Genomic DNA, 23,209 nt, shown 5'->3' on the forward strand with positions numbered 1-23,209 from the left:
CTTGGTATTAATTGAGAGAGCCTCCACTGCACTCCCTCTGTGGTTAATATATCCTCTCTTAGACAGGGAGACCAAACCTGCTCACAATGCCCCTAGGGTGGTCTCACTAAGGCCCTGTATAGCTGCAGTAAGATGTCACTACTTCTGATCACGGTCTTTACAGTCCAGAACTCAGGGCATGGTCTACACTCACTGTCTAAAGGAGTCAGTACTGAAGCTTTAGTGTGCCTGAGTGCTGTGTCAGCACATTTTAATAAGACCATTTTATTGAGACCATATCTTTCAAACCCAAGGACAGTCAAGGATTGAGAGTGGAAATATATCTAATACCCTGACCATAAACTAATAGCATGTTCAGAGCGACTGAGTGACACTTGCTCATTGTCCCCTGCTCCTTCACCCAACTGGAGAGGTGTGTGTGTGTGTGTATTTGTGTGTGTGTGTATTTGTGTGTGTGTGTATTTGTGTGTGTGTGTATTTGTGTGTATATGTTACACAACACCAGGTTATAGTCCAACAGGTTTAATTGGAAGCACTAGCTTTCTGAGCGCTGCTCCTTCATCAGGTGGTTGTGTGAGGAGCATCGCTCCGAAAGCTAGTGTTTCCAATTAAACCTGTTGGACTGTAACCTGGTGTTGGGTGATTTTTAACTTTGTTCACCCCAGTCCAACACCGGCATCTCCAAATCGTGTGTGTGTGTGTATCTCCCTGAACACCTTCCTCAAATATTCCTCTTTCTCACCCATTCTCTTGCCATTTTACATTGACTTACTCACTTGCGGATTCATCCTCTCTCTTTCTCTCTCTCTCTCTTTCTTTTCATTCTTACTGGCACTCATGTTCTATGCGTGGAATGTTCTCTATGCAGTGGGTAGTGGGTGCCTGGAACATGTTGCCAGTGCAGATGGTAGAGGTGGATATGATAGCATCATTTAAGATGTATGTGGACAGATACATGAATGGGCAAGGAGCAGAGGGATATAGATCTTTGGAAATAGACGGCAGGTTCAGATAGAGGATTTGGATTAGTGCAGGCTTGGAGGGCTGAAGGGCCTGTTGCTATGCTGTAATGTTCTTTGTTCTTTGTTCCAACTCAGTCATGCAATCTCATTTCTTTATTATTCAATCATGGGACGTGGGTGTCGCTGGCTAGGCCCCAAATTTATTACCCATCCCTAGTTACCCCTTGAGAAGGTGGGGGTGAGCTGTCTTCTTGAACTGCAGCAGTCCATGTGCTGTAGATTGCCCCACAATGCTCTTAGAGAGGGGATTCCATCATTTTGACCCAGCGACAGTGAAGGAACAGTGATATATTTCCAAATCAGGATGCTGGAGTGTTGCATTCTCGAATGGTGAGTACTGAGCGAGTGCTGCACTGTCAGAGAGTCAGTGCTGAGTGAAGGCTGCACTGTCAGAAGGTCAGTACTGAGGGAGTGCTGCACTGTCGAGTCATGTGCTGAGGGAGTGCTGCCCTGTCGAAGGTTCAGTATTGAGGGAGTGCTGCACTGTCAGAGGGTCAGTACTGAGGGAGTGCCGCACTGTCAGAGGGTCAGTACTGAGGGAGTTCTGCACTGTCAGAGAGTCTGTACTGAGGGAGTGCCGCACTGTCAGAGGGTCAGTACTGAGGGAGTGCTGCACTGCCAGAGGGTCAGTATTGAGGGAGTGCTGCACTGTCAGAGGGTCAGTATTGAGGGAGTGGTAAGACAGATTGCTGAGGTTCATGTTTTACTTGAAGATACTGTGTCAACAATATTTCAAAATGTGACCAGAAATATGTGAAGTGATTGTGAAGCAGAAATTATTATTGTGCTAATTAAAGAGAGATTTTGAGTGGAGACTGTAGTTACATGTATGGTTTTTGTTGATGTGGAAGAGTGTGATTACTCATACGGACAGTGTAATTAGGGAGAAGGATTCTGTTCTCTGCAGTCCAGTGTGAGCTTTAAGGACATCTCCTGGGAGGAGATATGGGAGTAATCCCCTTGCCCACCTTGGTGCCAACATCATTGATGAGACTGAAAAGGAGGTTTTTACGAAAAGACTTTGAACAAAGCAGAGCCTCCAAGGATTGTCCAGTAATCGCTGGATTACTACAAGAGCCAGAGGCAAAATGGTAAATAACGTCAAGGTGTTAGTGCGGTCACTCAAGGATTGGTGTGGGTGGAACGGGTTTCAATTCACAGGGCCCTGGCACCAATACCAGAGCAGAAAGGAGCTGATCTGGTGGGGTGGGTCTTCCCTTGACATGTGGTGGAACCAGAATCCTGGTGAATTGAATAACCAGGGCATAGAGAGGGCTTTAAACTCGTTTGAGGGAAGGCGAGTTTCAGAGAGGGGAACTGTAGGCTACCAGGCAAGAGGATATGGCAGTATTTCAGGGCAGCTATTTGGATAACTCTAGGCAGAGTGGGATAGGAAGGGACAGAGTGTACTCGGGTGGAAAATTATGGTCAAAGGGTCGGTAAAATGGTAAAAATGCAAAATGTAATGCTTTTGTATTTAGATGCGTGTAGCAATTAGAACAAAATAAATGAATTAATGGCAAAAAGCGCAGGAACAGATAAGTGCATAGTTTTTACATTTAACCTTGTTGTAAGTCTACAGTAATGAGGAGAATGAGTTCTCGCTTAATTAAATGTGAGGTGCTGCATTTTGGAAAAGCAAATCAGAGCAGGACTTTTGTATACTTAGTGGTAAAGTCCTGGGGAGTATTGCTGAACAAAGAGACCTTGGAGTGCAGGTTCATAGCTCCTTGAAAGTTGAGTTATAGGTAGATAGGATAGTGAAGAACGCGTTTGGTATGCTTTCCTTTATTGATCAGAGCATTGAATACAGGAGTTGGGAGGTCATGTTGCAGCTGTACAGGACATTGGTTAGACCACTGTTGGAATATTGTGTGCAATTCTGGTCTCCCTCCTATTGGAAGGATGTTGTGAAACTTGAAAGGGTTCAGAAAGGATTTACAAAGGTGTTGCCAGGGTTGGAGGATTTGAGCTATAGGGAGAAGCTGAATAGGCTGGGGCTGTTTTCCCTGGAGTGTTGGAGACTGGGGTGTGACCTTATAGAGGTTTATAAAATCATGACGGGCATTGGTAGACAAAATCTTTTCCCTGGGGTCAGGGAGTCCAGAACTAGAGGGCATAGGTTTAGGGTGAGAGGGGAAAGATATAAAAGAGACCTAAGGAGCAACTTTTTCATGCAGTGGTATGGGTATGGAATGAGCTGCCAGAGGAAGTGGTGGAGGCTGGTACAATTGCAACATTTAAGAGGCATCTGGATGGGTACATGAATAGGGTTTGGAGGGATATGGATCAAATGCTGGCAGGTGGGACTAGATGAATTTAGGATATCTGGTCGGCATGGACGGGTTGGACCGATGTGTCTATTTCTGTGCTGTACATCTCTATGACTCTATAATTATTGTGTGTGCTCTTACAGCCAATATGGAGACACAATGACAAGGAGATCAAAACTGGGGGCGAAATATTCCGGAGCATGTGACTTTCTGACAGCTTAGACAGGTTGGAAAGGTGGTGGATAATGTTGTTGTTAAGGGATGGTTGAAATACAAAGTCAGAAACACCTTGAATTAGATGATGTAGAATCCACACAGGCAGAAGTAACAAATAAAAAGGAATAAAACAATACTAGCAGCAGTACTCGACAGACCCTCTAACAGTAGCTACATGGCATGACAGAGAATACACCAGGAAATAATGATAAAATTCACACAGCACCAGGTTATAGTCCAACAGGTTTAATTGGAAGCACTAGTTTTTGGAGCGCTGCTCCTCACACAACCACCCGATGAAGGAGCAGCGCTCCGAAAGCTAGTGCTTCCAATTAAACCTGTTGGACTATATCCTGGTGTTGTGTGATTTTTAACTTTGTCCACCCCAGTTCAACACCGGCATCTCCAAATCAAGTAATAATGAGGTGATGTTAAAAAAGGCAGTACATTAATCATGGGTGACTTTAATCTTCATGTAAAATAGAATAGTCAGATTGACAGAGGAAGCCATGAGGATGTGTTCAGAATAGTTTCTGAAGATAATGTGCAGTCGTAGAATTTAGTATTCAGTTTGAGAGTGAGAAACATGAGTCGGGAACAACTGTGCAAAACTTAAATATAGGTGATTATAAAAGATCTGAGCAGGAGAGGGCTGGGAAAAAGGTTTAGCAGGAAAGATGCTAAATGGTGGACAATGGCAGTTATGTGAGAAAATAGTTCATGATTAAGCGCAGAGATATATCCTCGTGGGAAGGATGAATCAAGAAAGGGGGTAAGCCCACCGTGGTTTAACACAGACATTAAGGAGAACAAAAAATTGAAATAAAATTTGCGAAAGGTGGCGAAGGCTGTGATAAACCAGACGATTTGGAAAGTTTTAAAAGCCAAGAGAAGATAACCAAAAGAAATCAAGAGGGATTAAATAAACCATGCTGGGAAAATTAGCAGTCATGTTAATGTGGAGCTTCCTTAACTGTCTAAAGAGAATGTGAGAGGCCAAAATGAAAATAAACCTCTTGGAAAATGAGACAGGGGAAACAATAATGAGGAACCAGGAAATAATACAGGACTTAAATAATACTTTGCATCTTTCTTCATGGTAGGGAGCATTAGTAACATCCCAAAATTGTTAAATCATTCGGGTACATGATAGGGGAAAGAAATAAACAGGAAACCCATGGAGCCAAGTGCTGATAAGTCCTCTGGAGTTAATAGGATGTATAACTGGATATTAAAAGGAGTAGCTGCAGAGATAGTGGTTGTATTGATAATGCTATTCCAAAAATCCTTAGACTCTGGAAAGGTCTCAGAGGACTGGAAAAACTACCAATGTGACCCCTTTATTTAAAAAAAAATGAAGGAGACAGAAAACAGGTAATTCTTGGCCACTTCTCTGAAAAAATGTTGTTGAGAAAACGTTAGAATCAAAGATAAAGGATGTAACAGCAGAGCATTTCAAAAGACATGATATAATTCAGCAGACTCATCATGGCTTCATGAAGGGAGATCATGCCTGACACATTTATTAGAGTTTTTTGGAGAGGTTACAGGGAGGATGGATAAAGGGGATGTAAGAATATATTTGGATTTTTCAAGGTGCCACACATTATGTTATTTAATAAGATAGATGGGATTGGATGTAGTACGGATAAAGAGCTGTTTAACAAATAGAATACAGAGAGTTGGGACAAAGGAGCCATTTTCAGGGTGTCAGTCTGTAACTAATGCATTGGCCCAGGTATCAGTGCTGGGGCCACAGTTGTTTACAGTGTATATGAATGTACTATGGCCAAGATTACAGATGACATAAAAATAGGTGGGAAGACAAATGGTGAAGATGACACTAAGTGTGTGGAAATAGTGGGTGCTGATTGAACATCATGTTAGAAAATATGAGGTTGTGCACTTTGGCAGGTGGAACAAAAGTGCTAACTAGTATTTAGTTTCTTTTATTTTAAAATTGGAATTTTTTTTTGTTTATAAGGCGGATGTGGGTGTCACTGACTAGGCCAGTATTTATTGCCCATCCCTAATTGCCCAGGGGAAGTTAAGAGTCAACCACATTGTTTCAACCACAGTGCTGTGGGTCTGGAGTCACGTGAAGACCAGATCAGATGAGGACATTAGTTGTTGAGTTGAGTTTTTACAACAACCAACATTAGGCCAGCTTTTTATGGAGTTTAAAATTCACAATTTTAGCCACTTGACTGAGAGTATTCACCTGGGATGACTAATCCCCTGAAGCTACCATGTCATCCCATTGGGGGCCTTTGTTCATGAATCAAAAAAAGCAAACATCACGTTCAGCGAGAAAGCAATTGGAATGTTGGCCTTTATCTCAAAGTGAATGGAGTATACAAAGTTAAAAATCACACAACACCAGGTTATAGTCTAACAGATTTAATTGGAAGCACTAGCTTTCGGAGCGCTGCTCCTTCATCAGGTGGTTGAAGAAGCAACGCTCCGAAAGCTAGTTCTTCCAATTAAACCTGTTGGACTATAGCCTGGTGTTGTGTGATTTTTAACTTGTACACCCCAGTCCAACACCAGCATCTCCAAATCATAAATGGAGTATAACAGTGAGGAGGTTTTGCTAAAATGATACAAGGGACTAGTCAGACCACAATTGGAATACAATGAACAGTTTTGGGTCCCTGATTTAAGGAGATATATACTGCACTGGCACTGAGGCAGTCCAGAGAAGGTTCACTATCCTGTTACTGGGTGTGAAGGGACCCTCTAATGAGGAGAGGTTGAGTAGTTGGGTCAACCAAAAAACTGTGAATGCTAGAGAGCTGAAATAAAGAAAATCATAAATCACTGGAGAAACTTAGCATCTCTGGCAGCATCTGCGGAGAGAGAAACAGAGTTAATGTTTCACATCCAGTTACCTTTCTTCAGAACAATTTGAGGAAGAGTCATACCAGATTTGAAGCATTAACTCTGTTTCTCTTTGCGCAGATGCTGCCAGACCTCCTGAGTTTCTTCAGCATTTGGCACAACATCGTGCTGTATTGTTCTATGTTCTATGTCCTATGTTCTATGTTCTCTGTGCTTAGTGTTTGAGTAGGTTAGCCCTGAACTCAATGGAGTTTAGAAAAATGAGTGATGGTTTTATTAAAATGTATTTATCTCCTAAAGGGACTTGACAATGTAGATTCTGAAATGTTATTTATCTCTTGTGATAGAGTCGAGGACCAGATGGCATAATCTCAGAGTAAGGAGTCACACATTTAAATCAAAGAGAAGGAGGAATTTCTTCTCTCTAAGGGGAGTGAATCTGTGGAATTCTTTAGTACAGAGGGCTGTCGCGGCTGGGTCATTAAATATATTCAAGGCTGAGGTAGACAGAAAGGGAATTAATGGTTATGGGTAAAGGCAAGAAAGTTTAGTTGAGGATTATTAGACTAGCCATGATCTCATTGAATGGTGGAGTAGACTCAATTGGTATAATGGCCCTCTTCTGCTCCTATTAGTCTTATGGTTAACACAGTGAGTTCCAAAAGGTAGTGCTGAGGGCACAGCCGCAGTGACCACACGGAAGCAAGCTTTGTCTATGTCTGTATATGTGTCTGTGTCTGACAATGTGTCTATGTGTCTGTGTCTGTGTCTGTCTATGTGTCTATGAATGTGTCTGTGTTTGTGTATGTGGCTGTGTCTATGTGTCTATGAATTTGTCTGTGTCTGTCTATGTGTCTATGAATGTGTCTGGGTCTGTGTATGTGTCTGTGTATGTGTCTGTCTATCTATATGTCTATATTTGTGTCTCTGCATGTGGCTGTGTCTATGTGTCTATGAATGTGTCTGTGTCTGTCTATGTGTCTGTGTATGTCGCTGTCTACGTGTCTGTCTGTCTATATGTCTGTGTGTCTGTGTATGTGGCTGTGTCTATGTGTCTATGAATGTGTCTGTGTCTGTCTGTGTATCTGCGTATATGTCTGTCTATGTGTCTGTGTGTCTGTGTCTGTGTTTGTGGCTGAGTCTATGTGTCTATGAATGTGTGTGTGTCTGTCTATGTGTCTGTCTGTCTGTGCATGTGGCTGTGTATGTGTCTGTCTGTCTATATGTCTGTGTGTCTGTGTCTGTGCATGTGGCTGAGTCTATGTGTCTATGAATGTGTCTGTGTCTGTCTATGTGTCTGTCTGTCTTTGCATGTGGCTGTGTCTATGTGTCTATGAATGTGTCTGTGTCTGTCTATGTGTCTGTCTGTCTGTGCATGTGGCTGTGTCTATGTGTCTATGAATGTGTCTGTGTCTGTCTATGTGTCTGTGTGTCTGTCTATGTGTCTGTGTGTCTGTGTCTGTGTATGTGACTGTGTCTATATGTCTATGAATGTGTCTGTGTCTGTCTATGTGTCTGTGTGTCTGTGTATGTGTCTGTGTATGTGTCAATGTGTATGTGACTGTGTCTATGTGTCTATGAATGTGTCTGTGTCTGTCTATATGTCTGTGTGTCCGTGTCTGTGCATGTGGCTGTGTCAATGTGTCTATGAATGTGTCTGTGTCTGTCTATGTATCTGTCTACGTGTCTGTCTGTCTATATGTCTGTGTCTGTGTCTATGGATGTCTGTCTGTCTATGTGTCTATGTGTCTGTGCCTGTGTTGGTGTCTGTGTCTGTATGAATGCGTCTGTGTCTGTATATATATATATCTGTTTGAATGAATATGCAGGTGAGTCAGTAGAATGAGTGTTGAAGACTACAATTTTTTTTATTTTTGATTGTCATCTAAAATGGGAAGAGGACTATTTTAACAGCCAAGATTGCTGTACATTTTCAAAGCAAGTTGCCTGACCCTCATTGTAAGTGCTGTTTACACAGCTGTTTGTTAAGGTGGTGAGTGAAATCATTTACAGCCAAGTTGGGGCCAAGGGTTGGCTGTGACTCCAGTTTTGGCCAGCAACAAGTAGCTGATTGGTCAGGGAGTAGTGACTCATTGTCAATGACAAATGCCTTCTGCCTGCCAACAACTGTGTGATTGGCTCCCAGATATCAGAGAACTTGTGGGTGTGAATGTTTGGGACATAATTCATTGGATCTCCTGAAAGGAAACTTGCCCCATGCTTTCTGTCAACTTGGATCTAAAAAAGTTGGAGAACTTTTGTAAACATTTTGACTTTCCTGGTAACTCTGGGAGTAGTGAGGCTTCAGGATGTAACTTTGCTCACTGAGCTTGAAGATTTGTTTTTCAGACATTTCGTCGCCATGCTAGGTAACATCATCAGTGAGCCTCTGGTGAAGCTCGGGTGTTCTGTTTGTGTGTCTCGGTCTGTTACTGTGGGTAATATCATTTCCGGACCTTTTTCTCAGGGATTGGTAAATGGGGTCCAAATCGATGTGTTTATGATGGAGTTCCAGTTTCACTGCCAGGCCTCTAGAAATTCCTGTGTGTTTCTCTGTTTAGCCTGTCCCAGGATGGATGTGCTGTCCTATTTGAAGTGATGTCCTTCTTCGACTGTGTGTAAGGATACTAGTGAGAGTGGACCATGTCTTTTGGTGGCTAGTTGCCTGTGTGTATGAGTGAGGGTGGGTGAGTGAGTGTGTGAGGTTAAGTGAGAAGGAGTGTGTGTGTGAATGAGAGTATGTGAGTGAGTGAGGGTGAAATGTGTGTAAGAGTGAGGGTGTGAGGGAGGGTAAGTGTGTGAGTGATTGTGCATTTGAGATTGTTTGTGCATCTGTGTGTTTGGGGATGTATCTGAGTGTTTGTGTGTTGTGTATATAGCTGTGTGTTGTTTTATTAATCATGGGACTCACTGGCTGAGCCCAGTATTTATTGCTCATCCCTAGTTAGATTAGATTACTTACAGTGTGGAAACAGGCCCTTCGGCCCAACAAGTCCACACCGTCCCGCCGAAGCGCAACCCACCCATACCCCTACACTTACCCCTTTAACCTAACACTATGGGCAATTTAGTATGGCCAATTCACCTGACCCGCACATCTTTGGACTGTGGGAGGAAACCGGAGCACCCGGAGGAAACCCACGCAGACACGGGGAGAATGTGCAAACTCCACACAGTCAGTCGCCTGAGTCAGGAATTGAACCCAGGTCTCTGGCGCTGTGAGGCAGCAGTGCTAACCACTGTGCCACCGTGCCACCCACAAGTTGCTCCTTGAGAAGGTGGGGGTGAGCTGCTTTCTTGAACCGCTGCAGTCCATGTGCTGTAGGTTGACCCACAATGCCCTTAGGGAGGGAATTCCAGGATTTTGACCCAGTGACAGTGAAGGAACGGTGATATATTTCCAAGTCAGGATGATGAGTGGCTTGAAGGGGAACTTGCAGATGGTGGTGTTCCCATGTATCTGCTGCCCTTGAATTTCTGACTGGAAGTGGTCGTGGGTTTGGAAGGTGCTGTCTCAGAATCTTTGGTGAATTTCTGCAGTGCATCCTGTAGATAGTAAACACTGCTACTACTGGTGCTAATCAAGTGGGCTGCTTTGTCCTGGATGGTGTCGAGCTTCTTGAGTGCTGTTGGAGAGAAGTGGGGAATATTCCGTCACACTCCTGATTGTGCCTTGCAGATGATGGACAGGCTTTGGGGAGTCTGATGGTTAGTTACTCATCCCATTTGAGTCTGTATCTGCATGTATTTAAATGTAAGTGTGTTTCAGTGTGTATCTGTGGGTGTGTGTATGTGTGACAGTATGCTTTGTGTATGTTTGAGTTTGTACCTGAGTGTGTGTGTAATTGGATGTGTATGTTTGAGTGTGTATCTCTATGTATGGAGGGTCAGTGTGAACTGGTTGGGCCGAAGGGCCTGTTTCCACACTGTAGGGAATCTAATCTTAAAAAAAGTATCTGCCTGTGTTTGTATGTTTTTGAGTATGTATATTGAGCATGTCTGTGTGTGCTGTGTCTATTTACATCTGAGAGTGTCTGTGTATATCTGGGTCTGTCTGTGTGTATCTGAGTATGTGTGTGTTTGTGTATATCTGAATGTGTCTCTGTGTATATCTAAGTGTGTGTCTGTGTATATCGAAGTGTGTGTATGTTTGAATGCATCTGTGTATATCTGAGCATGTTGTTTGAGTATATCTGTGCATATCCGAGTGTGAGTTTTTGTGTCTGTGTATGTCTATATGTGAGAGATTGAGTGTGTCTGTGTATATCTGAGTATTTGTGTATGCTTGAGTGTATCTGTATATCTGTATGTGTGAGTTTGAGTGTATCTATGTATGTCTGTGTGTGAGTTTAAGTGTGTCTGTGTACTGTATATCTGCGCGTGAGAGTTTATGTGTGTGTTTGAGTATTAGCATATCTGAGTGTGTTTTTGAGTGTATCTGTATATCTGTGTGAGTTTGAGTGTGTCAGTATATCTGAGTGTGTGTCTTTGAGCGTGTGTCAATATATCTGACTGTGTGGGTGTATTCTCTGGGTCTGGGTGGATGTATGGGCTTTGATTTGTTTTAAGCTGTAAATGTCTTTGTTGCGTGTTCCGCCTCTCCAGGATTGTTGGAGCAGTAATATTTGATTTTTTTTTTGGTCTCTCCCTCCCTCCCTCTCTCTCTCTCTCTCTCTGTGTGTCTGTTTGAACTCTGGGTTGCTCTGGGATTGGCGGTGAGCAGGGCATTGGGAGGATCGCTCCCTGCATCGATCAGCAGTGAGCTGAACTTTCTCAGTGTTCCCCCTCACAAACCGAAGCGCAGCGCGGAAGCCGGGCTTGCCATCAGCCCCCCCCCCACCACCACACACACACACACACACTCCAAACTGCACCGAGAGAAAGAGGAAGGAAGACAGAGGGAGAGAAATAAGCGACTTCTGACAAAGCTGGATGTGAGCAAGCAGCGAGAGGGAGGGTGGGGGGGGGGGGGGGGGGAAAGTTGCCTTTGTGTTCGGTGGAAAGAGCAGGGATCTGATTACTAATTGTTTGTCAGCGACTCGCATATGTGTGTGTGGAGAGAGAGAAATTTCAAAGCAAATTAAACACCAGCCTGACACGCACAAAAATAATTGGAAGATCCCTTCTTGCTCTTAAAAAAGATACAATGTGGGACTGAGTCCTGAACGTGAAATCTGAGCGAATGCTACACAGTGGTGAAAATCAAACCACAGTTTAAAAAAATACTGGGCTCCACTAAGTGAAAGACAAAAAAAAAGGGTCAAAATTCCTTTTGGGAGCTCAGCAATTCAGACAGAAGAAAGCCTTTTTTTTTCCAGGGAGTGAAACTCCGGGAGACCCGTGTGGATTTTATTTTCTGGATCGGGCATCAAACTTTCCCCTTTTTATTCCATTTTATTTGGAGATGTCTTGAATGGAGATCATTTTTGACTGCTGCTGTTTCTGAGCTGGCTTCGCTGCTGAGGGTCGAGGCGAATCCTCAGTGAATTGGGTTGGTGTTTTTGGGGGAGTTTGGGATTGTGTTGGAAGCGGGAGAGTTTTTCTATGGAGTGATTCAGATTCCTGCCCCCTATTATCATGACCACAGAATTACTCCGTTTCTGCCTGGCCGTTGGATTAATGTGCATGACTTCAGGTTAGTACTCTTGTTCTACTTAATTTACACTTTTTTTAATCGCGATGAAAGTGGCCAAGTGTTTAATGTTGCACAGACAGAGAGAGCTGAGATGGCTCGTGAAACTGCCTCAGTGTTTCCGCATTTGAGTTTGAGGAGCTTTCATTCAGAATCCTGGAGACCAGGATATATTTTTTGAACCCTCTTTCTTCTCTGGAATCATGGCTGATATTTCTCAGCTCCTTTCTCAAGTTTCCAAACAGAATTTTCATGTGAATATTTCGCTCCAGTATTGAGACTAGAAGATGGTTTGGGTTGATCGCCTGTTGTTGCAAATATTTGTGTGTTTTTGTGTGTGTTTTGTGAAGGGAGTGGGTTATAAAAAGAACGGCTCCCCCCCCCCCCCCCTCCTCTTTCCGACAAATAAACTAACGAACATCAGCAGCCGGTCTTTCTCATCGAATGTTTAAGGAGCAGGGGACGGAAAATCCGAATCTGAGAGATGTCCTTTTTTCAGCCCTTCACTGTTTTAATGGAGAGATTAAAAGTTTCGAGTTTGCAGTGTTGGGATTAGCTCAGCCCATTCGCTTTGTGCCTTGTAAGGTTCAGGCCGGACCGCTGGTCCCATCAGCAACTGTACTGAGCAATCAGTCCCCATTCCAACCAGGTCCGACAGTCAGTGATTTACAGTTCCCTTTCTCTCTCTGTCCCTATGTCTCCAGGTTGGCGAGTATGTCACTCTCTCAATCTGCATCTCTCTCTCTCTTTCTCTCTGTCTTCCTCTCACTCACTGTCTCTCACTTCCACCCCCCCCCCCCCCCCTCTCTTTATCTCTCTTTGTCTCTTTCTGTCTGGGTTTTTTCTCTCTCTGATTTCCTATGCCACCCTCTCTTTCAGTCTAACCCTCTCTGGTGGAAGCTTCAAATCTGATTGTCTTTGTTTCTCTCTCTCTCTTCACCTGGGTTGTGTTTCTCTCTCTCTCTCTCTCTCCACCTGAGTTGTGTTTCTCACTCTCTCTCTCTCTCTCTCTCCACCTGGGTTGTGTTTCTCACTCTCTCTCTCCACCTGGGTTATGTTTCTCTCTCTCTCTCTCTCTCTCTCCACCTGGGTTGTGTTTCTCACTCTCTCTCTCTCTCTCCACCTGGGTTGTGTTTCTCACTCTCTCTCTCTCTCTCTCTCCACCTGGGTTGTGTTTCTCACTCTCTCTCTCTCTCCACCTGGGTTATGTTTCTCTCTCTCTCTCTCTCTCTCTCCACCTGGGTTGTGTTTCTCACTCTCTCTCTCTCTCTCCACCTGGGTTGTGTTTCTCACTCTCTCTCTCTCTCTCCACCTGGGTTGTGTTTCTCACTCTCTCTCTCTCTCTCTCTCCACCTGGGTTGTGTTTCTCACTCTCTCTCTCTCTCCACCTGGGTTGTGTTTCTCACTCTCTCTCTCTCTCTCTCCACCTGGGTTGTGTTTCTCACTCTCTCTCTCTCTCTCCACCTGGGTTGTGTTTCTCTCTCTCTCTCTCGCTGTCTCATTCTCTGATTCTTTCTCACTTTCTCTGGCCCTCTTGTACTTTTCTGTTTTCTCTGTTTCTCTTTTTCTCTGTTCTCTTGCTTCCTGATCTTAGTGAAGCTCTTGTGCTCCCTGTCACCTACTGAGTACACTCAGAGTTAGGCCATTTGGCCCAACCAATGAATGCCAGCATCAATGCTCTGTTCAAATCTCCCCCCATCTTTCTCATCTAACCCAACCATTGTAATCATTGAGAGTCCTCCTCTGCTTGTCTTTCCTTTCTTCGAAGGCAGTCCCTAGGAATTCTCTTATTCTCATCCTAATGTGGCCCGGAAGTTCAATGTGGTTACTGCTTGCTCATTCAATGGAGAGAGAGAGAGGGCATGTCAGGAGCATCACCAAGCAGCACCCGAAGCTGAGGTGCTAACCTGGTGAAGCCTCCAAACAGGACTACTTGCATGCTAACAGCATGACCAGCAAGTGATAGACAGAGCTAAGTGATCCCACAACCAATGGATCAGATCTAAACTCTGCAGTCCATCCACATTCAGCTGGACTCAAGGGGTATTGGGGCAAACTCTCTCCTAGTTATAGTCATACCTGATACATGGGAAGATGGTTGTGGGTGGTTGGAGGTCAGTCATCTCGGGGCCCAATAATTTACACCCCTGGGTACTTAAGGAAGTGGCTCTTGAACTAGTTGATGCATTGATGGTCACCTTTCAAAGCTGTATAAACTGTGGAACAGTTCCTACAGGGTAAGCTCCACTGTTTAAAAAATGGATAGGGACAGACATTGATCAGGAACTGCATGTCAGGCAGGAAACAAATTGTTGGAATAAACTGGTCTTTTTCCAAGGCCTATACATATTGGAGTTTGGAAGAATGAATGGGCGTTCTTGTAGAAACCTATAAAATTCTAACAGGATGAGTCAGGGAAAACACTGGAATGATGTTCATGATGACCTGAACCAGGGTCACAGTTTAAGGCCATTTCGAACTGAGGTGAGGAGAAATGTCTTCCCCCAAGAGTGGGGAGCCTGTGGGATTCTCTACCACAGAAAGTGGTTGAGGCCAAAACATTGAATGTTTTCAAGATGGAGTTAGATTAGTTACAGTGTGGAAACAGGCCCTAAGTCCACACCGACCCGCCGAAGCGCAACCCACCCAGACCCCATTCTCCTACATTTACCCCTTGACCTAACACTGTGGGCAATTTTAGCATGGCCAATTCACCTAACCTGCACATCTTTGGACTGTGGGAGGAAACTGGAGCACCCAGAGGAAACCCACGCAGACACGGGGAGAATGTGTAAACTCCACACAGTCAGTCGCCTGAGGCGGGAATTGAACCCGGGTCTATGGTGCTGTGAGGCAGCAGTGCTAACCACTGAGCCACCATGCCGCCCACTAATATAGTTATAGTTAGATATAGTCTTTGGGCTAAAGGGATCAAAGGGTATGGGGAAAAAGTGGGAATAGGGGACTGAGTTGAATGATCAGCCAAGATCATATTGAATGGTGGGGCAGGCCCGAAGGGCCGAATGGCCTCCTCCTGCTCCTATTTTCTGTGGTTCTGGGAGACCTCAATGTCTCATCAGATACCGGCCTGTTTGTCAGTCTGGTTCTTCATGTCTCTCACTGTCTCTCTCTCTCTCTCTCTCTCTCTCTCTCTCTCTATGCCACCCCACCCCCAAAAGTCTCTCCAAGCCTCTGTCCATACCCATTTTCCCTTGTCCTTTCTTTTCTTCCTGTCTATCACTCTGTCATTGTATGTCTCCTTCACTCTCTGTCTGTGACTATTCCTATTTCACTCTGTCCCTCTCACTGTTTCTTATTTTGTTGCTCTGTCTCTCTCTCTCTCCTGTCTTAGTCTCTTTTATAGAATCATAGAGTCATGCAGCATGGAATCAGACCCTTTAGTCCAACCAGTTCAAGCTGGACATAACCCCAAACTAAACTCGTCCCACCTGCCTGCTCCTGTCCCATATCTCTCCAAACTTTCTTTTTATTGTCTCCATCCAAATGGCTTTTAAATGTTGTAATTGTCCCCATACCCACCACTTCCTCAGGTAGTTCATTCCACACACGAACCAGCCTCTGGGTAAAAGTATTGCCCCATGTCTTTTTTAAATCTCTCTCTTCTCACCTAAAAATATGCCCCTTAATCTTGTAATCCCCCCCATCCTTGGGGAAAGCCAACTGCCATTAACTCGACCTATACCACACAGTATTTTATACACTTCTATCAGGTCGTGTCTCAACCTCCTACACTCCAGTGAAAACAGTCGCAGTCTATCCAGCCTTTCTTTATAACTCAAAACTTCCATTCCCAGCAACACCCTGGTAAATCTCTTCTGAACCTTCTCCAGTTTAATAATAGCCTTCCTATAACTGGGCAACCAGAGCTGGTCACAGTGTTCCAGAAGAGGCCTCTCCAATGTCCTGTACAACCTCAACATAATGTCCCAACTCTGATACACAGCGGTCTGATCAATGAAAGCAAGCGTGCCAAATGCCGTTTTAACTACCCTGTCTATTTGTGAACCAACATTCAATGAATTTTGTACCCGCATCCCTAAGTCCCTCTATTCTATGACACTACTCAAGGCCCAATCATATAAGCTTTTCACTTTCCATCTCTGTCCTTTGTTCCCTGTCTGTACTTCTATCTTGGTCTGTCTGTCTGTCTGTCTGTCTCTCTCTCTCATTGTCTCTGTCTCTCTCACACTCTGTCTCAATCCCTGTGTGTGTCTTTCTTTCTCTCTCTTTCTCTGTTCTCTCTCATTATGTTTCTCCCTCTGTCTCTGTCTCTCTTTCGGTAATGTCATGGTTTCTTGCTATATCTCTCTTTCTCTCATTCTGATACTCACTGTTTCACTGTATTATTCTCACGCTTCGTGTCTCGCTTACTTTGACTCTTGCGTTCTGCTTTACTTTGTTTCGTTTCTAGCTGTCTCACTCTCTCTCTCTCTGTGTTTTTCTTGAGTCTGTAATGGAATGTACTGAGCAGGTAGACTGCATCGCACATTCTTCAGTCCCAGTGAACTGAACGCATTCAGTTCCTAATGAAGGGCTTATGCCCGAAACGTCGCTTCTCCTGCTCCTCGGATGTTGCCTGACCTGCTGTGCTTTTCCAGCACCACAGTCTCGACTCTGAACTCATTCAGTCCCAGGTTTTTCTGACATTGGGATTCTGTGGGTTTTCAGCAGATTTTATTCCGCAGTTGTGCTGAGAAGGCCAGTGAGTGTCATCACAACATTGCACTGAAATAATATCAACAGGTACATTGGGATGTGCTGCTGTTTCTGCATCACACTGTCCCTCACAGTGTCTGGCATGGTGCCATGGTCTCTGTGTTTGTGTGACCGCCCACACCCCAGGGTGTTTACAGAAATGGCCATTCAGTCCCTTGACTCCACAAGCAATTCCACTCCCTTTCCTCCCCCAAGAGTGACCGGGAACCTTCAGCGACTGACTGCGTATCATTTGAGTGTACGCGTGCCCTGGATAAGCTTCCCTGTGGGGCTCTCTGAAACATTCCTGCTGATGTACAGACACCATTGCAGTCTGAATGCCTCCTGAGGCAAAGGTACATGTTAGACTCACATGGAGTTGGAGTCCAGGTTTTGCCTTACAGCAGGAAACTGGCACAACAGAAACTCCTCTGTCAAACAGGGTTTCGATGCTAAACAAATCTATTAAAAAGAAAAATGTGTGTATCTTGTTCCCAAATCCTCCCCAGAGGACAATGTCTCTCACCACGGGAACATAGCCATGAGCACCTATCACCTTCTACAAACTCAGTGTAGTCTACCTTAGTCTCCTTCAAGGAGGTCAGTCATTGAGTGTGAAAGGTGAGGCAAACTATACTGCAATGGCTGCAAACCACGAGAGTGTGTGTGTGTGTGTGCACGCGCGCATGATTGTGTGTGTGCGTGGTGAGTGGGTGTGTGCACGAGTTTTGTGTGTGTATGATTGTGTGGGTGGGTGAGTGGGTGTGTGCATGATTGTGTGTGTGTGTTTGAGTATGAGTGTGTGTGTTTGAGTATGAGTGTGCGTATGGGTCTGTATGTTTATGTGTATGCATGGGCCTATAAATGTATGTGTGCACATGTCTGTATGTGTGAGTGTGTGCCTGCATGTGAGCATGTGCATCTGTGTGTATGCATGTCAGTGTGTTCACATGTGTGTATGTATGTGTATGCGCATGTGTGTGTCCATGTATGTGTTTGTGAGCGTGTTTATACGTGTTTCTGTGTGTGTGTATATGTGTGCATGTGTGTGTATGCGCTTGTATGTATGTGTGTGCATGTGTGTGTCTGTTTGTGAGTGTATGCATGTGAATATGTTTCAAAGTGTGTATGGACATGTGTTTGTGTGTGTTTATGAGCATGTGAGTGTATGTGTGTGTGTGTTTGTGAGCATGTGAGTGTATATGTGTGTGTATGCATGTGTGTGTGTATGCATACGAATGTGTATATGTCTGTATGTGTTCATGTGTGTGTGTATGTTTATGTGTGATGCCTATATTATAAAATAACTTGGGTGCAATTTGCTAACATCACAGAACAGCAGAATTTGCCGGTGATGGAGGTCAGTCGGTATTTAAGTTACAGGCAGTGACCCAATGGGATGGGATTCTATTCCAGGTCAGGCTGATCCGCTGGACAGCACCTTCTCCTGCTCACTTCGCAGATTGCTTACAAATGGACTTTGTGTCCATTTCATGCAAATTAGCCAAGAGCATGGCACTGTGATAAAGTCATCATTCACTGAGGATCTCAATCAGCACACTCAGTCAGTGTACTGAGACTACTCTCACACTGTGGCTCAGTGGTTAGCAATGCTGCCTCATAGTGCCAGAGACCCAGGTTCGATTCCACCCTTGGGCAACTGTCTGTGTGCAGTTTGCATGTTTATCCATTTCTGTATGGGGTTCCTTCGGGTGCTCTGGTTTCCACCCACACTCTAAAGATGTGCAGGTTAGGTGGCTTGGATATGGGAAATACAGGGTTGCAGCAGAGTTACAGGGATGAGTCTGGGTGGGATGCTCTTCGGTGGGTCTGTGTGGACTCAATGGCTTAACGGGCCTACTTCCACACTGTTGGGATTCTATGAACACAGTCTCACTGCCAGATATGATGGGAACACTGGCTTATCGGTGAGACTGTTTAACCAGGCAGACGCAACCCAGTTCCAATGTGTCAGGACTGACTGCAACAAACTTGGGGAAAAGGCCACTGGACACAAAGCAGAAACTGCAAACCAAACCGCAGAGACCTTGTTCAGGGTGACGTATTAAAAGGACAGTGCAGGTACAGCTTTAAACTTTGTGTAACCCAGTGCTGTCCCTGTCCTGGGAGTGTTTGATGGGGACAGTGTAGAGGGAGCTTTACTCTGTATCTAACCCTGTGCTGTCCCTGTCCTGGGAGTGTTTGATGGGGACAGTGTAGAGAGAGCTTTACTCTGTATCTAACCCCGTGCTGTCCCTGTCCTGGGAGTGTTTGATGGGGACAGTGTAGACGGAGCTTTACTCTGTATCTAACCCTGTGCTGTCCCTGTCCTGGGAGTGTTTGATGGGGACAGTGTAGAGGGAGCTTAACTCTGTATCTAACCCAGTGCTGTCCCTGTCCTGGGAGTGTTTGATGGGGACAGTGTAGAGGGAGCTTTACTCTGTATCTAACGCTGTGCTGTCCCTGTCCTGGGAGTGTATGATGGGGACAGTGTAGAGGGAGCTTTACTCTGTATCTAACCCGGTGCTGTCCCTGTCCTGGGAGTGTTTGATGGGGACAGTGTAGAGGGAGCTTTACTCTGTATCTAACCCCGTGCTGTCCCTGTCCTGGGAGTGTTTGATGGGGACAGTGTAGAGAGAGCTTTACTCTGTATCTAACCCCGTGCTGTCCCTGTCCTGGGAGTGTTTGATGGGGGACAATGTAGAGGGAGCTTTACTCTGTATCTAATCCCATGCTGTCCCTGTCCTGGGAGTGTTTGATGGGGACAGTGTAGAAGGGGATTTCCTCTGTATGTAACCACGTGCTGTCCACGTCCTGGGACTGATGGATTTTTGATACAAAACATGAAACTAAAAAATGTGTGAAAATCCGGCAAAATAATCAGCAGAGCGGAAGTTGCAGTTTGTGCATGGAAAGCTCCCAACATCTGTATCGAGTTCCTGGACGGGAATACAGATGAAAGCAGATGTATGTGGTTTTGAACAATGTTTGAACAAAAGTTGCAGTGAAAAAAATGCTGAAAAATCCAGCTTTAAAAATAAACAGGGAATATTTCAGCTGACACAGAGCACATTTCAGGCATAGTTGCAGTCCCCCCACAATTAACAGGGGATGATTGTGCCATGCAAGGGGAGCTGAGGGAAGGAGTGTGGGAGATGTGGAAGTGCACTGGTAAAACAAGGGAGAAGAGTGACCCTCTGACAGTGCAACACTCCCTCAGTACTTGACCTTTGACAGTGCAACACTCCCTCAGTACTGACCCTCTGACAGTGTGGCACTCCCTCAGTACTGACCCGCTGACAGTGCAACACTCCCTCAGTACTTGACCTTTGACAATGCGGCACTCCCTCATTGCTGACCCTCTGACAGTGCAGCACTCCCTCAGTACTTGACCTTTGACAGTGCAACACTCCCTCAGTACTGACCCTCTGACAGTGTGGCACTCCCTCAGTACTTACCCGCTGACAGTGCAACACTCCCTCAGTACTTGACCTTTGACAGTGCGGCACTCCCTCATTGCTGACCCTCTGACAGTGCAGCACTCCCTAAGGACTGACCCTCTGACAGTGCAGCACTCCCTCAGTACTGACCCTCTGACAGTGTGGCACTCCCTCAGTACTGACCCGCTGACAGTGCAACACTCCCTCAGTACTTGACCTTTGACAGTGCGGCAATCCCTCATTGCTGACCCTCTGACAGTGCAGCACTCCCTTAGTACTGACCCTCTAACAGTGCGGCACTCCCTCCGTACTGACCCTCAGACAGTGCAGGACTCCCTCAGTACTGACTGTCTGACAGTATAGCATTCCCTCAGTACTGACACTCTGACAGTGTGGCACTCCATCAGTACTGACCCTCTGACAGTGCAGCACTCCCTCAGTACTGACCCTTTGACAGTATGGCACTCCCTCATTGCTGACCCTCTGACAGTGAGGCACTCCCTCAGTACTGACCCTCTAACACTGCGGCACTCCCTCCGTACTGACCCTCTGACAGTGCAGCACTCCATCAGTACTGACCCTCTGACAATGCAGCACTCCCTCAGTACTGACCCTTTGACAGTGTGGCACTCCCTCATTGCTGACCCTCTGACAGTGAGGCACTCCCTCAGTACTGACCCTCAGACAGTGTGGCACTCCCTCAGTACTGCCCTTCTGGCAGTGCATCACTCCCTCAGCACGGACCCTCTGACAGTGCAGCACTCCCTCAGCACTGACCCTCTGACAGTGCAGCACTCCCTCAGCACTGACCCTCTGACAGTGCGGCTCTCCCTCAGCACTGACCCTCTGACAGTGCATCACTCCCTCAGCACTGACCCTCTAACAGTGCAGCACTCCCTCAGTACTGACCCTCCGACAGTGTGGCACTCCCTCAGCACTGACCCTCTGACAGTGCAGCGCTCCCTCAGCACTGACCCTCTGACAGTACGACTCTCCCTCAGTACTGACCCTCTGACAGTGAGGCACTCCCTCAGTACTGACCCTCTGAAAGTGCGGCTCTCCCTCAGCACTGACCCTCTGACAGTGCATCACTCCCTCAGCACTGACCCTCTGACAGTGCAACACTCCATCAGTACTGACCCTCCGACAGTGCGGCACTCCCTCAGCACTGACCCTCTGACAGTGCGGCGCTCCCTCAGCACTGACCCTCTGACAGTACGGCTCTCCCTCAGTACTGACCCTCTGACAGTGAGGCACTCCCTCAGTACTGACCCTCTGACAGTGCGGCTCTCCCTCAGCACTGACCCTCTGACAGTGCGGCGCTCCCTCAGCACTGACCCTCTGACAGTACGGCTCTCCCTCAGCACTGACCCTCTGACAGTGCGGCGCTCCCTCAGCACTGACCCTCTGACAGTACGGCTCTCCCTCAGTACTGACCCTCTGACAGTGAGGCACTCCCTCAGTACTGACCCTCTGACAGTACGGCTCTCCCTCAGTACTGACCCTCTGACAGTGAGGCACTCCCTCAGCACTGACCCTCTGACAGTACGGCTCTCCCTCAGTACTGACCCTCTGACAGTGAGGCACTCCCTCAGTACTGACCCTCTGACAGTGCGGCTCTCCCTCAGCACTGACCCTCTGACAGTGCATCACTCCCTCAGCACTGACCCTCTGATAGTGCAGCACTCCCTCAGTACTGACCCTCTGACAGTGCGGCTCTCCCTCAGCACTGACCCTCTGACAGTGCAGCACTCCCTCAGCACTGACCCTCTGACAGTGCGGCTCTCCCTCAGCACACACCCTCTGACAGTGCGGCTCTCCCTTAGCACTGACCCTCTGACAGTGCATCACTCCCTCAGCACTGACCCTCTGAGAGTGCAGCACTCCCTCAGCACTGACCCTCTGACAGTGCGGCTCTCCCTCAGCACTGACCCTCTGACAGTGCGGCTCTCCCTTAGCACTGACCCTCTGACAGTGCATCACTCCCTCAGCACTGACCCTCTGACAGTGCAGCACTCCCTCAGTACTGACCCTCCGACAGTGTGGCTCTCCCTCAGCACTGACCCTCTGACAGTGCAGCACTCCCTCAGTACTGACCCTCTGACAGTACGGCTCTCCGTCAGCACTGACCCTCTGACAGTGCAGCACTCCCTCAGTACTGACCCTCTGACAGTGCGGCACTCCCTCAGCACTGACCCTCTAACAGTGCAGCACTCCCTCAGTACTGACCCTCTGACAGTGCAGCACTCCCTCAGTACTGACCCTCCGACAGTGTGGCACTCACTCAGCACTGACTCTCTGACCGTGCGGCTCTCCCTCAGCACTGACCCTCTGACAGTACGGCTCTCCCTCAGTACTGACCCTCTGACAGTGAGGCACTCCCTCAGTACTGACCCTCTGACAGTGCGGCTCTCCCTCAGCACTGACCCTCTGACAGTGCATCACTCCCTCAACACTGACCCTCTGACAGTGCAGCACTCCATCAGTACTGACCCTCCGACAGTGTGGCACTCCCTCAGCACTGACCCTCTGACAGTGCGGCTCTCCCTCAGCACTGACCCACTGACAGTGTGGCTCTCCCTCAGCACTGACCCTCTGACAGTGCATCACTCCCTCAGCACTGACCCTCTGACAGTGCAGCACTCCCTCAGTACTGACCCTCTGACAGTACGGCTCTCCGTCAGCACTGACCCTCTGACAGTGCAGCACTCCCTCAGTACTGACCCTCTGACAGTGCGGCACTCCCTCAGCACTGACCCTCTAACAGTGCAGCACTCCCTCAGTACTGACCCTCTGACAGTGCAGCACTCCCTCAGTACTGACCCTCCGACAGTGTGGCACTCACTCAGCACTGACTCTCTGACCGTGCGGCTCTCCCTCAGCACTGACCCTCTGACAGTACGGCTCTCCCTCAGTACTGACCCTCTGACAGTGAGGCACTCCCTCAGTACTGACCCTCTGACAGTGCGGCTCTCCCTCAGCACTGACCCTCTGACAGTGCATCACTCCCTCAACACTGACCCTCTGACAGTGCAGCACTCCATCAGTACTGACCCTCCGACAGTGTGG

At 46.7% G+C, this 23,209-nt stretch overlaps 1 protein-coding gene across 5 annotated transcripts in view; it reads left to right on the forward strand.

Annotated features, from left to right (window-relative positions):
• robo1 (roundabout, axon guidance receptor, homolog 1 (Drosophila)) overlaps positions 1-23,209 on the forward strand; it is a 768,177-nt gene that overhangs the window by 377,209 nt on the left and 367,759 nt on the right. The window contains exon 1 of one of the 5 annotated variants that reach the window (XM_043701427.2): positions 11,164-11,987. The exons of the other annotated variants lie outside the window; for them this stretch is intronic. Within the exon in view, the coding sequence (XP_043557362.2) occupies positions 11,930-11,987 (58 nt within the window). The 5' untranslated portion in view covers positions 11,164-11,929. Of the gene's footprint in view, positions 1-11,163; positions 11,988-23,209 lie in introns of those variants that run through there. 5 annotated transcript variants of the gene reach the window in all.

This window comes from Chiloscyllium plagiosum, unplaced genomic scaffold (assembly GCF_037043375.1).
Source record: "Chiloscyllium plagiosum isolate Xiang-an unplaced genomic scaffold, Cpla_swu_hap1 HiC_scaffold_12, whole genome shotgun sequence".
Classification (NCBI taxonomy): Eukaryota; Metazoa; Chordata; class Chondrichthyes; order Orectolobiformes; family Hemiscylliidae; genus Chiloscyllium; species Chiloscyllium plagiosum.